Source organism: Polyodon spathula, chromosome 23 (assembly GCF_017654505.1).
Source record: "Polyodon spathula isolate WHYD16114869_AA chromosome 23, ASM1765450v1, whole genome shotgun sequence".
Taxonomy (NCBI): Eukaryota; Metazoa; Chordata; class Actinopteri; order Acipenseriformes; family Polyodontidae; genus Polyodon; species Polyodon spathula.
Genome location: NC_054556.1, coordinates 3,156,439 through 3,171,760, shown reverse-complemented (window position 1 = coordinate 3,171,760; position 15,322 = coordinate 3,156,439). Strand labels below are relative to the sequence as shown.

The following is a 15,322-nucleotide window of genomic DNA, read 5'->3' as shown; positions in this document are numbered from 1 at the left end:
GACTTCCAATAGCTTAAACCCCTTAATGAGGCTTGGGAGACAGCAATGGGGTTTGGAAAGCAGTGATTGACTGATCAAGTAGCAGCATTCCCTGAGGTTAACAAGAGTGAGAGATCTTCCTAAAACTCTGGCACTTCTCATAAAAGGCTTTTTTTTATTTTCCATTTTGAGAAAGTATTTTGGTTTTCTGACAACAGCGAACCTTAAATTATTGATTGTTCTTTTGGCTAGCCTGTACACCCAATTTCCACTTGCCTAAATAATGCGCAATTATCCCATTTTGAAAACTTAATTGTGAATGCCACACATCATTTAGTTGTGTTATTTAGGGAGTGAGTATAAAGGAATTGAGTTGGTTCTTAAGTTACACAAATAAAAGGATTTCTGTTCTCCCACTCATTTCAAGCAATGCATCTTTGTGTCTGCAGCATATTGTTATTGGAGTTAGCAAAGCACGAGCCAACTGAAACAGTATTGCATATATGCCCAAGATGCTGATTTAGTTTAGTTTTCTTTCTTTAAAACATAGTGTGGTTCAATGATAAAGAAAAATAACCATTGCCCAGTAAAGCTCAGGTGTGATTCAGCGCAGTGTGTGGCGTGGAGTAGAGTAAGCACAGATAGAGGTTTTGTTTGGTAATATCTGCAGTAAATCAGTGCCTCTGTCAATCTCATGATATCCTGTACTCTAGAAACCAGTCACCTGGCAGGAGTCTGTGGAATCAAAAGGACATTCTCTTCACATCTACACACTCCTCTGTTAATCACCAGACACATAGACTGCTTCGTGGAAATCTCACATGCATGTCCATGTTTTAATTACACACTTTATAGTGTAAGCTTACAGTGAATTAGCCATTCAAAAGAAATAAATAAGAGGAAATACAACCTACGCCATAAAATGATACTTTTCTTTACAGAGTCAGTTTGTTTAAATGTTTATACTGTACTGTAGTTTGCGTGTTATATATGTACATAATAGCAAAATATAATGCAACGGGTAAAAGTAAAACAGGAAATGTGAGAGTCGCCTGGGACTTTAGCATCATTTTCTTCATGATTTTTAAAATGTGTATAGAAAATTTGTTTCAATGTAGTCTTAGTACGGAAAAATAACAGTTTAGCAGGCAATAATGGCAAGACACATGCTTAATCCAGTAGAGGGGGGCACGTTGATGCCCTCTACTGTGAGCCAAGGGAAGTACATGTGTCAGATTTGTGAACAACACAAACTGCAGAATTGCGTTCAACAAGTGACCACTAAAAAGTAGGCTATTGGCCGTTAGAAGATCTGACTCCAAAGAAGAGTACAAGTAGTGACTGAAACGAATGTTGGAGATGTTTCTCATATTGTGCTCTTCTTTTTTCAGTATGAATATTTCAATGCTGTGTTGATAAATGAAGTGGACCAGGAAGGCAACAGCGTGGAACTTGGACAGGAGTTCATTTTGCAGCCAAATGACCATTTTAACGATTTGTCAGTCAACATCAGCCTCAGCGTTGTTCAAGTCCCAACCAACGTGTACAACAAAGGTATGTTAGACACCATACGGGCATGCTTTGTATCGCCTCTCTCTACTTTTGCAGTTGGGAAATTACTTTATGTCCTAATCAGCTGTGAACTAGAAGAACAACAAACACTGTGACACCGCTGGAATACGAAAGTTGTTCAGTTGCTATCTGCAAATACTTTTGTAAAGACTGTTACCAATAAAAGTGTACTAATACTTTTATCATCAGGATGTTTTTGGCTACAACTAAAGTCGGCATCATTTATTTATAGTTATATCATTTCAGTTTTGAAGTGGAGAAAGCGTAATTATATAGCTGTCGACTTCAGATTTCTATGCTTTAAAAAAGCATGCGAAAACAGTATTGTATTATCTTTGAATGGACTGGTACATCTGTCTTTCCTTTGTATTGTCTTTGAATGGACTAGTACATCTGTCTTTCCTTTGTAAATTCAACTTGATAGTGACCTTTTAAGTCGTGCGTGTGTCCTGTGGAAGCATGGCTCGATAAATCCAATTTCAGGAAATGTAGTAAATGCACAGTGATAAAAGGGACTGAAAGTGAGGAGTTGAGGTCGTTTCTTTGAACAAACTGAGCCTTTGTAAATGTTTATTTGCGTGATGTCAGCTTGCTTGGAGCTGTCTTTTGTTCCTTTTTTGTTCAGCTCTAATGAAGATTTCATGGCATTACTAGCCGGGAGTTGTTTTGAGTGAGAAATGTAGTGAGCACTCAGAAAAGTAAATTAATTTCTGGTCATTAATCCCGTCTCTATTGTGTGGCACACCAACTCACTAAGTAGCATTGTTTGTTTGAGTGGCTTTTGCGGCATAATAAATGTTAAATGGATCCCTTTTTAAAATCGCTCTGCAGAATCAATAGTAAGGGCTGTCTGTGCTTAAAGAAGCTGCCTTACTTTTCAAGTTTTTTTAACATAAGTAACATTATTCATAAAAGATGACTGTATGTTTCTTAGTCCACCCTTTTAGTCACAAAATGTATTTACTAAACCAGAAATATTATCTCCACATGTACATGACTGAACAAAAAGGTGGAAGCTAAGGGTAAAAACGGATTGTTGTTATTTTTCTGGTCTTACCCTCAGTAGGTTTAAATAGAGTAAACATTAAAACATTCATTGGCAAGCAGACATGCCCTGGTTTTACTCTGTCTGAACAAGGGGATGTGTTATCCAGTTAGTGACTCTTATTAGATTAGATTATCTGAGCCTGAATGGATTCTTGAATTAATCGCTTTCTTTAAGAGGTAATTCAAACTTAATTTAAGCTTGAACCAGAACAAGTTCAATTTTGACTAATCTGATTAAACGAAACAAACTATGATCAGATCTAAGTTTTAACTGCACGTAGGTCAGCAAACCTTACTAGCTCTTGGATTTATCAGATCAACAAATGTTTTTTGCAAATGATCTTCACAGACGCTGTTGAAGATGAAGGTTTTCACAAATACCTGCTGTTTTAGATCAGCCGCTGTTTAGAGCAATTAAATAGATCCCACAATCTCAAAACAATGCCTTTATATATATATATATTGACAGGGGGCTTAGAAGTACAAAGAGAGAAATCATGTGGGCAGGTATAAGTAAACAACAGTAACATATTACCTGTTGAATTAATTTGAAATAAATATCAATTTAGAATACCCTCAATACTTACTCATATTGGTGTATTTTTTTTAATGTGTGCATATCCATGATTACTTAATGCACGTAGCTGTAGGGCTATGGATTATTGGCTACTTCATTTGAATTTGGTAATAAATCATAAATTTATTCAGTTGTAATTACATTTGAATTACAGTGGGATTGTAGTTTCTAAGTCTTGGTCAAATTTGTTGTCACTTTTTAACGGTTCTTAAGAAAAACTCTGAATGTCATTGTATGATCATTTAATTAAATTGTACCATGTAAAATGCTGAGTTGTTTACTTTATCCTTTCTTTATACCTCAATGGCTTATTATTTTTTAAGTAAATAAATATATTTTATTTAGATGAAATATATTAACCCATGCTAACACAGTATGCATGGGAAATGAAGTGCATTATATAACACACTGCATATACTGTATGATCTATATTATTCAGTATAGTTTGAGGGTGGGGTTCAGGGTTCAGATTCATGCACATGCCTCACAGGAAGGTTAAATAGACACTCCCAAAAAGGTCCTCAGATGTGATGATTGCATGCTTGTCTGCTGAGTTTATATGATGTTCTTTGAGAGCCAGTCATCTTGTCTCATTCAGTATATACTGCAGTAAATACTGATTAAAACACTGTATGCCTTTAATTGCCCTCTGTATATATCCTATACCAGAGAAGAGTATGTCTCATACAAAGTATATATATATATATATATATATATATATATATATATATAATATCTATATATATATAATATATATATATATATATATATATATATATATAGATCTTAGAATCTGTAGACTATACTGATATATCCTGTGACACATTTACTCTAAACATGAAAAAGAAAGGTGCATACAGCCCTGTAAAAAAAAAGAAAAAAATAGAAAAAAGCATGATCATTATATTGGCTTGGTCCCCAGTATGTAAAGTCTGTTCATATAGGTGTCATGCCATGCACATGGTGCTGAATGTCATTTTTGAAATATTATATGCGAGATGAAACAGGAAGAACACTACCAGGCTATCGCTGGCTTTGATAAACGAGTGGAGAAATCTGGTATCTCGTGACTCCTGTTTTCAATATACTGTAAACCCTGTTTTGATGAGAATTCATTTCTAAAGCTATCACATTCCAGGAATTCAAAACCCTTTTATTTATTTATTTAAAAACATTGCAGTGGAAATAAAAAAGTTTCATAATTGTGTCACGCTGCACTATCCACCTGAAAACAGGCAACTAACCTGGTAATCATGCTATAAATCAAATTACGTTTTTTTGCCTTTTTGTAATTATCAGTTTCCGATAATACTCTCACTGTATCTCCCATGGAGGAAGAGTTCTACAACTCATGTTGCTGAGAATAGATAATCTTGGCTTGACAGTCACTGGAAAGGAGTTGATAGCCTGCTTTGACCAAATGATATTCATAGCTCCTTTAACTGGGAAATTGGAAAAACATACCTAATCAAAACTGGATGTGGTTAATCACATTTCAATATCTTTTTAGGCAGGCTCCAGATACTCTGAAGATATTAGTGTGTGTGTGTGTGTGTGTGTGTGTGTGTGTGTGTGTGTGTGTGTGTGTCTCTCTCTCTATATATATAGAGACACACGCACACATATACACACGCACACATGTACAGTTGTACATAGTTTACATATACCCCGATGGAAATGTATAATTTCTACAAATTTCTTAAAAACAAATAATTATAGGAAAAATGTTTTATAGTAAAAGTTTTGCTTTTGTGAATGAGGAAAAAGTTCAAAGAAATAGATGTTTACAATTATTTATTTTAGCATTTTTTTTGCAAAACTCCAGAAATGCTAATTCTAAAGCATTCATACCATGACAAGGACAATGAAATGAATAGCTAGTTGAGGCACCTTTAGCAATAATAACCTCTTTTAAACGGTTAGGATATTTGTCAGTGAGCTTTTGCCATGATTCTTTAGTGATTTTTAAAACATTTTTTTACCGTTATTCAACGCAGAATTCTGAGGAATTTATTGTGCACATCCGTTTTCAACTCATACCAAAGATTCTCAGTTGGATTTAGGCCGGAACTTTGACTAAGCCATTACAGAAGCTTGATTTTATTTTTCTTTAGCCAATCTGAAGTAGATTTTGGTTTGGGTCTTGTTGGAACGTCCAGTTGTGCTTTAAACCAGGTTTTGTAGCAGAGGGTTCTCGGTCACTGTTTCATGAACCTGCACAGCTCTCCTGATTAGACCATTATCACATTGCATTGCATCACCTTCTCCCACTAAAACATACCTTTTATTTTTTTTTTAGAAAATGCATTTCTTTAGCAGGACAATGAGGGAGGGAATTGTTGTGCACCTTCAGCTGAAATAGTAAAGTGGGATGTCTGCTCGCTATTTACTCAGCATGGCAGCAACACTCACCTGTACTTGGGGATAGCGGAAAAATAATGCAGTGTTGCTTGGATTATTTTTCCATTGTATTCTATCCTATATACAAGGTTACAAAAACCTGTATGATAGACAGTCAGGGGATCATTGTGCCACTTTAATTCCTTTTGCAGCATCCCAGGTTTCCAAAGGAACTGAAGCACAATTAGGTCCTAAACACAATGCAGATGTTGAGTGCTTTTACCCTATAACAAAGCTGGCATCTTCCTCTGGACTGTGTACAATTCATTTGATTGCGCCGTGTTACATTTGCACGTTTTTCAGTCTCTTTGTGTAAAACAAATCTTGTGTCTCTTTACTGTATATCTGTACATTTGAAAACTAGAGATAATTTAAAAACAGCAAGCAGCTCTACAGCCAAAGAGAATTAGGATCCAACAGGATACTCATCGATCACTAGACATAACGAAGAAGAAAAGTAATTGATAAACTGAAACTCACTATTTTAATAATATGTGTGTATTCTGAAAACTATTAATAACAGTAATTAGCTCTAAATTTGAAAACTATTATAAAATGTATATATTTTTTTCTTGTTTTTTAGATTCTGCAATAATGAATGGGGTTTACTGGTCGGAAGCCTTAAATAAAGTATTTGTTGATAATTTTGAACGCGACCCATCTTTGATATGGCAGTACTTTGGGAGTGCAAAAGGTTTCTTCAGACAGTATCCAGGTATGAATCAGCTGTTTAAGGAATTATCATGTCAACCTGAATGGCAGAGTGGTGCAGCGGAATACAATGTGGCTATAATTAGCTTGAGGGCTGTCTTGATGGCTTCTTGAGAGTGTTGAATGTGTTTGATTGACAAGCAGACCCTGTATGAATGTTGAACACACTCTGAACACATTGAAGAATGAGGCTTGTTCTGTACTCACCAGCTGGATAGAAATCACAGGGAAAGAGAATTGTATAAAAGGTGTTGCCCCTGAAGTTTAAAAAACAAAACAAAAAAAATTCTTTCTAATCTTTATTAACTTTTAGTTTACTTCTCCCCTTATCTTTTGAACTTATCTTTTGTAATACACTTCCCCAGAGTATACAGCAGCCTTCTCTTCCATATCAGTCTGTGCCTGTGTGAACAGGACAGTGTCACTGGCAAGGGTGTTGCTAATGGGAAGAGAGGCTTAGACACAGAACTGCAGGTTAAAGTGCTAATGTGCATGTTTAATAACAAGCACAGTACCAAACAGTAAATACAAAACCACATTAACGAAATAAAAGGGTACAAGGGCCAAAACAAAGGGGCTATGCAAAAACTCACGAACATAAACATAGCACAGCACTACAGCAACACGAACCTCCACCTCTATCAACAACATTAACTTTAAGCTAACACCTGTGATCACCCTTTTTATACATCTGTGGTCTAACTAATCATTTAATCATTTGTTTAACCCTAACCCCCCCCCACACTACTCCGGGAGAGCCTTCACCCTGCCACACTCTATAAGAGAATTAGGCCCCCCTCACATGCTTTCTTTGCAAGACAGAACAAGTATTTTCCCATTTAGAGCTGCACTGCTGCTAAATGACACATAGGTTCAAAATGTCAGTACAAAGAACATGGAGGGACTGTTCTATCTACAGAGTGCTGCTCTATAGTGCTGTTCCTTTTTTTTAATTTTTATAAATTTAGTCATCTCCAATTTTTTTACCCTGGTTTTCTACCCAATTTTGTGATGCCCAATTATTATCTGTATCCTCGGCTCACCGCTCGCAACCCCCCACCCCCTCACCCCGCTGACACAGGGAACAGAGGCTGGAGCACGCGTCCTCCAAAACGTCATTTTTCGCACCAAGGATCCACAGCGAGGCCACCAGATCTATAGCGCCGGAGGAGAGCACAGATCTGGAGGCTCCACTGCAGAACCACAGGTGCCCTATCGGCTACAGCGGTGAGCCATGGATTCCCCTACCGACCTAAGCCCTCCCTACCCAGGCAGCGCTCGACCAATTGTGCGCCACTCCCTGGGAGCTCCCGGTCACGGTCGGATGTGACATAGCCTGGACTCGAACCTGCGATCCCCAGGCTATAGGGCACATCCGCGTGGAGCGCCTTGGCTGGAATGCGCCGCTCGGGAGCCCCTTGTGCTGTCCTTTTGACATGTATTAGTCCAATTAAACCATGGAGGGAAGGCAGGACATTGGAAAGAAAACAGAAGCTATAGTGAGGTGATAGGGTTAGAACCTCCACTACCCCTTTTTAATATTTCCACATGACACTATAGTTTACATCATGGCTCTGTAGAGACACTGTAATCATGCACTACCAGGGCTGTTACTTTTTTTAGACCAATCACCAGGAGTTAAATTATGCTTTTCCTTTTATTTCATTGTTCTCAAATATGTAGGTATAAAATGGAAGCCAGATGAACACGGAGTCATTGCTTTTGACTGCAGGAACAGAAAATGGTAAGAAAATGTACATAACTTTTTTTTTTTTTTTAAATACAATATTTTACAAAACCTACTGAATTTTCTTTCTTTTGTTAAGGTACATTCAGGCAGCCACTTCCCCAAAAGATGTGATCATTTTGGTCGACGTCAGTGGGAGTATGAAAGGACTGCGTTTAACAATAGCTAGGCAGACGGTTTCATCAATCTTGGACACACTTGGGGATGATGACTTCTTCAATATAATTGCGGTGAGTATTATGTTATTTCATACCTTCGCTTTTAAAGGATCCCTTTACCTCAGAGTTCACAACCCACAATTTTCCAGCCCAGTAAATTCAGTCTATCTTGGGTGGTAACACCTGCTGTGATTTGCAGAGCTTGCTTTCCTGCTCTGCCTCTCTGTACCACGGTTAATAAAATGGAAGATCAAGAAACTTCACTTAAATTTATTTATTTGACAGGAACAACTTACAATTTAACATTTATGACATGTCATAAGATGCATTGCACCCAGATTTAGCTACAAGCTCATTTTCATCGGCAGTCCCTGGACAGGTGAATGGAAAGGAAGAAAATAAAAAAAAAAAAAAAAAAACAGGAAAAGAAAATAACATTTACAGAAAGGAGCAGTTTGCAATTGACAGTGTGAATAACTTTTATCTCCTCAAACGTGATGCAGTTACTCACGCCAAACAGATACCTGGTTATAATAACGAAAAGAAAACAGCTACAGTTCATAATACCAAAATAATTACCTCCCACCCCTGATTTTAATAATCTTTAAAAATGCTATAATATATTTACAATTAGTGATCACAGATTTTATTTTCACCATACTTTCAGTTTATAAGTAAAATCTTTAAATTCATGAGTACATTTTAATGTTATCTGGTAAAGAATTCCAGAATGTTACACCTTTAAGTGAAAATGTTTTTTTTGCAAAGTTTGGACTTCGTCTTGCCTCCACGCAGTTACCTTTAACAGCTGCCCTGGTAATTCTCTTATTATAATCTGAATGGATTCCATTACTAGGGGACAGACTTAAAAACCAGAACTCCATAAGAATAGTATATGTAATTATCAAAACTTAGTAAATTGTGTTTTTTGAGGCTACTGCAATAGTGGAATCTTTTTTCTTTATCTAGATTGTTTAATCTTTGTTTATACAGACAGTGCATTGGCTGAATGACAGGTTTCCCAACTTGTGACCAAGTGCTTATATAGTATGATAATTGGGATAAAATCGTAGATTGCAAATATAATTTAGCAGTATTAGTGGGTAGATTATTTCTAATATGCCTAAAATCTGACAGATTCAATCTCAATTTTTTATCACCTTTTGAATGTATTTTTTGAATGTTAATTGCGAATCCATTATTATTCCTAAGTATTGAAAATCTGAAACTATATCAATATGATCCGCTTTAATTAAAATATCAAAATGGTGTTGAACTTATTGTGGTTTGCTGTTAAATTTGGATGTGGGGGAGACTGGGCATTTTAGAGTGGTACAGTATTTCAAATAGGTCCAAAGTATTCTGAGCTGGTCCACTGTGAATAGCTTTATGACTGGCTTCTTGAGTAAACTGAAGTCTATGCAGAAATAATGATGAAGTAAGCATGTGAGTTAATGCACTATTTTTATTTATTTATTTATTTTACCTCTAGAGACCTGAGTTCAAATCTGGCGCTGCCATGTCATAATTGAAATGAGATTGGTCCTCTCAATGTAACTCTCAGTGGATGGCATGCAGTCCATCACAAAAACACCAGATGAATCTGCACTTTGGCAAAACTGTCAGTCTTTGCAAGGAAAGGGCCTGGGGCTGACTGGAAAGGGGGAGGATTGTGGCTTTGGGTTCTTCATCAGCAACTTCAAAATGCTCAATCCACTCCAGTACAAAACGTATTAGAGACTTAATCAAGCAAACAAGCGTTTTTCAGTGTGGAGTACATCGACGAAGGCACTAGCTGAAATGTTTGTCTGCTGCCTTTGTATAAATCAAACTACATTACAATAATACTGGGTCTTGCCCAGTACAGGGACCAAGACGTATGGATGGAATGGATTCACGCATTATTAATTCTTTAAATATTTTTTGAACTACAACCCAGTTTCTGTAAAATGATCTACTGTATGTCATTGTCATCAGATCTCAATTTAATAATGAACTGTTAAGCCTAAAGCTGTTTAGCTGTTTATAAATGCCCAGCATATTCCTGTGTTTATAATAAATCTAAATGAATCATTTAATTGTATAGAAAAAACTGTTGTATTGAGATCCAAACTTAAGTTGTATCACTGATAGCAATCAACAGCCTATAATGCAGCAATGCAATGCCTTTTACTGAAACTACCCTTAATATTTGATTATATAAAATGACGGTACATAGTACTCATTTTGTTAGTACCAATACTATATTTTAGTGGTATGATTGTAGTGAGGTTTGTGGCAAATTGAGGCAATGCAATACATTTTCATACCAGTATTTTGAATAAATACTGTCCAGGAATGTGAGAATGTGAGATATATATATATACACACACACACACACACACACACACACACACACTCACATATACACACGCATATATATTACGACAGAATACAAAGCTTGTGAAAATAGGCATCGTTTTCTAATTTTCTTTGAAGTATAATTCCTAGTCATGCATTAAATTAACAATATTATCTGAAAAAAGCAGGCCACTGATTCTATTTAACTCTTAAATCGGAAATCTGCTCCAGCACAGTGGTGTAAGCCATGCAGAAAATGAACAAAATGATTGTTCGATTCATTTAATGCATTAACCAAATAGATTCCAACAATTTTGATTACGGCAGACATCATTGGGTGGTGGTATGGGTTGAACTGGCTGGTGAAATGCAGTAATGCTGTGAAAACTGGAGATGATAACTTTAGATCCTTTTTAAATTCCACATTACAAAAAAGCAAGTACTATGTTACAATCATGAAACGTATTACCACCTCGTTAGTCTATTCTTCATTTTTTAATTACCCTTGCTGCCGAATTCCACAACAGAAATTATGTTGTTTAGATCAAAATGATATGTCGCTTTCAGTTTGTTCGAGACAAAAGCTCATTTCATTTCGGGAGCAATAATTTGTTTTCTCCTTATCAGGCACATTACTTATTCCAGTTCATTGCTGTGGTCACAAACCCAGGCAGCACACTGTAGTTTAATTTTTCTCTATTTGTCAGAACCCCAAACATCTTCTGCTCATATTGTGTTATCGTGTTATTAAGCATGCTATCTCTTGTGTTCTCTGTAATAAGAGGGATTGTGTCTCATTCTGTTTATATTACAGGGCTGGTGTAATAATGCTTTGCCGGCTCTTTGGTTCAGCTCTGCCCTTTCACATTTAATATCCTTTTAACTGTGCTCTGCCTCGGTCGCTGTTTTATCTTTCAAGTTGGATCACTCCAGCAAGCAGAAAGATGTCAGAAAGTAAATTAGGAAACTTCATTGTTAGTCCATTGTTAATTGGTCACACCCACTCTCCACCCTGAAACTTCCTGTGTCTGTAACTGCCTGCAGTTTTCAGAAAACCAATGTATAAAACATGATACAAATGTCATTGATTGAGGAGTAATCAACATCGTTTCCAACCTGGGAATTATGAAGATGCTAGCTTCAGGCAATAGACTGTTTAAAATCACAGCACATTGGCTGTCACTTGACCATTCAATTCACATTTGTGTTGTTTCCACCTCTGTTTTAAGATGTAAGCTAGATCTAAATCTTTTTACTCATCTTTTTTAATTGTATTGATAGTCACACAGTGTTGCCTTGTGTTCTATTCAGACTAAGCTAGGGCATTTCTATTCATCATTATCTTAAACTTTTGATTTTATCCACAGTACAATGAAGAACTTCATTACGTTGAGCCGTGCTTAAATGGAACATTGGTACAAGCTGACAGAACCAACAAAGATGTGAGTTCCAACCCAGTCATTTCTCATTAGTAAAGTACCATCATGGCTACAAAGAAGCAATGTGGTTCTACACATTGGCTAGTAGAAGTGCCCCTTTACAGCTGGTAATAGTCAACATTATAAATTATGGGCTATGGCTTTCAAAGGCAGTATAAGAAGAGTCATTACATCAAAATACACTTTGCTAAACTTGGCTTAACAATAGTAAGATATTCAGCTGCCATTAGGGTTATCAATACAGTAAGTAATATAGCTAGTAAACTTGGGAGCAAGCAGGTGTAACAAATGCTGTCTTTTTACGTCGTTGTGTGTCTCTAACCCATTTGCTACTCATTCAATTTCAATATCTTATCATTCCTTCTGAATTAATCTTGTCTTGCACACATGCATAAATCTTTAAAATGTTACTTTAAGTACTACAGTATGTACACAACCAATATATTTCTTCGAAGCAAGCATGTTTAGGGTCGTCAGAGGCATTATAGGAGGTTGGGAGTTCCAGTGGTTAAAGAAACAGGCTTTTAACCAGCAGGTACCTGGTTCAAATCCCAGCTCAGCCACTGACTCATTGTGTGATCCGGAACAAGTCACTTAACCTCCTTGTGCTCCCATTGTTGTAAGTGACTCTGCAGCTGATGCATAGTTCATACACCCTAGTCTCGCATCTTGTAAAGTGCTTTATGATGGTGGTCCACTATGAAATGCTCAATATAAAAATAAAGATTATTATATTTTATTATATGTTCATGTAAACAGTGGAGCAGTGATGTTCCAGCCAGACCTAGAGTGCCAAGATCACAAAAAACCTGGACTTCAAAGGGGGACGCACTACCCTTCCTTGTAGTTCGGAATCCATGCTTGTGCGACACCTTTAATCAGAAAGAACCTGTTCATACAGTGTAGCATACAGTTTGCAATGTTACTCGTCATTGATTTTCCATCTCCATCAGCTGCAATACAGATGCCAAAAGCCATTTTAAAAGCCTGAACTACTGTAAAAGTAGCAGCAATAGGAGTGTTGCTTTTTAATGAATGGGAACATAGTCTAGGAGCACCACACAGGGAGTGCATAAGGAGGGCTTCATTCTTTGGGCTAAAAATGGCAGAATGCAGCATTTCTGCAGCGATTCCTTTGTGAACATAATATTGCCCTGAGGGAGACATTAATAATGACAAATGTTGTCCAAACCGCCAAAGAAAGGCTGCTTTTGTTGAGCAGCCACCCTCTATTAATCAGCTGTACAAGCACTGCATTTATCTGCAAGTACTGCATATTATTGCCTTTTTTGTTATTTATTGATAAAGAACCTGGCATCTTACCAAACTGGTTTTCATTACCCGCCACCAGTTATCAAGATTAAAAGTCCAATGCATTTCTAATTAACAAAATAAATAAATAAATAAATAAATACTACTTTGTGGGTCTGAACAAACGTACTAAAAAGTGAACCACACTGAAAAACAATCTATTCTCCCAGCATGCATCACAGTGAGGTCAAGGCTTCTGCACAAACGTCCTAAAACGTGAACCACACTGAAAAACAATCTATTCTCCCAGGATGCATCACTGTGAGGTCAAGGCTTCTGAATAAACATACTAAAATGTGAACCACACTGAAAAACAATCTATTCTCCCAGCATGCATCACTGTGAGGTCAAGACTTCTCCAGCAGGCAGGCGAGCAATCGATGTTCAGCAGGAGCTTTCATTAAGATTATCTGCCTGATAAACCAAGAGAACAGCTTCTCCTTGAAGGCCCATCTTTGAATCCAGATTATGCTTTCAAGAAAGTACAAATGTAAAACTGGAACCTGGTTATTGATGTTAAAACCTCTTTACTTGCATCCGTATGTACAGCAAACGCTGTTCATAAACTCTTACTGTATGTGTCAATGTCACACTTACATTTTTACACAATCGCAATGAAACTCTGTTAGGTCATTCATTTACTGAGAGTATCAGAATCAGAAGATATAAGAAGATGCGGTAACACTTTACATTGTGTCTCTAATTACTGTGCATTTACGTAGTAGTTACTTAGTAAAAACATGTGTACTGCAATGTTGGTATGCATAATTGCAGTGTAGTTAATGTGTACATCTTTTTGCATGATATAACTCTAACTCAAACCTAACCCTTACCCTTTTCTAAAACAACTGTGAAGTTACATATATCGTGCAAAAAAAAAGTTACACATTAAGTACATTGTAACTATGCATAATTATGTGTAAGTACACATGTATTTACTAAGTAACTACTATGTAAATACACAGACATTAGAGATACCTAATGTTAAAACAGTGTTGCATTCTAAGCAGTTAAGCAATTAAAGGAACAATATGTTGAAGTAGGGTTGAGAAATGCTGGTGAGCTGGCTTGCAAACCCTGGAAGTCTGTTTGCACACAGTGCGTTTAGAGAAATTGTTTTAGCCCGTAGCGCTGACAGGCTCTGACATTTTACATGCACTTATTAAAATAACAACATTGCAAAAAAGATTACGCTACATTTTTAAATTAACCAAATGTTATGGGAATTTTTAGAACCCCAATTTAAAGAAGAAAACCACAGCTGTGTTTTATGGAGATATTGCTACAATATAACAGGCAAGGAAATGCGATTTATAATTCAGATAGTTATGTTAATAGGGACTGTCGGCTGAGTTTGCAAATATATACATTGAAACGTCACATATCCGACGGTCACATAACCGCACTGATTGATTAACCGCCTCGCTAAATAAATAAATAAATAAATATTAAAAGTAGGCTACGAGAGTAATGGCATTGGCAGCAAATGCAGCTTCCTCGATGGAAACAGAAAGAAAACGTTCTAGCAGTCAGCCTTTTAGTGCGTTCCCCTTTGAGAGGCAGGCTGGTGCGTGTGTCAATCAGCTGCGTTAGCCAGAACTTCATTTTTCCCAAAAGTCAGAGCATCATCAGATAGATTTCAGCAGTGCAGCACGCAGGCGTACTGAAACGTTATCCTTTTGAGCATACCTAGTATTGGCACCCTTATTATAACAAAACAAACAGGTATGTTTTAGTTTCTTTCCTAAAATCTCATTGTAAAGGATTAATACCATACTCCCCGCTCCCTACAGAAAGTCATCAGTACATTATAGATTGGTGGTGGCTTGCCCATGCAGCCAATATGATTCAGCCACAAGGATCGATTTGTTTCTGGTTTGCGTCATTATCAGGAAGAGATAACGAGCTGTTCGATTTGTCCTTTTGTGGTTTGCTTTTGCTTTGTTTCAGCTTATCTGTGTGTCTTACTGTGAAGCACATTAGAGCTTGCAGTTGGGCCCCTCAAGGTTGGCTTTGTAGCATGCTGGCATGCTCCTTCGAT

General features: G+C 36.9%; 1 protein-coding gene across 1 annotated transcript in view; it reads left to right on the top strand.

Moving 5' to 3' along the window:
* Positions 1 to 15,322, top strand: part of LOC121298277 (voltage-dependent calcium channel subunit alpha-2/delta-3-like) — a 145,103-nt gene that overhangs the window by 58,680 nt on the left and 71,101 nt on the right. Inside the window, exons 5-9 of the mRNA XM_041225311.1 lie at positions 1,371 to 1,533; positions 6,159 to 6,290; positions 7,970 to 8,030; positions 8,113 to 8,263; positions 11,899 to 11,973. Of these exons, the coding sequence (XP_041081245.1) occupies positions 1,371 to 1,533; positions 6,159 to 6,290; positions 7,970 to 8,030; positions 8,113 to 8,263; positions 11,899 to 11,973 (582 nt within the window). The remainder of the gene's footprint in view (positions 1 to 1,370; positions 1,534 to 6,158; positions 6,291 to 7,969; positions 8,031 to 8,112; positions 8,264 to 11,898; positions 11,974 to 15,322) is intronic.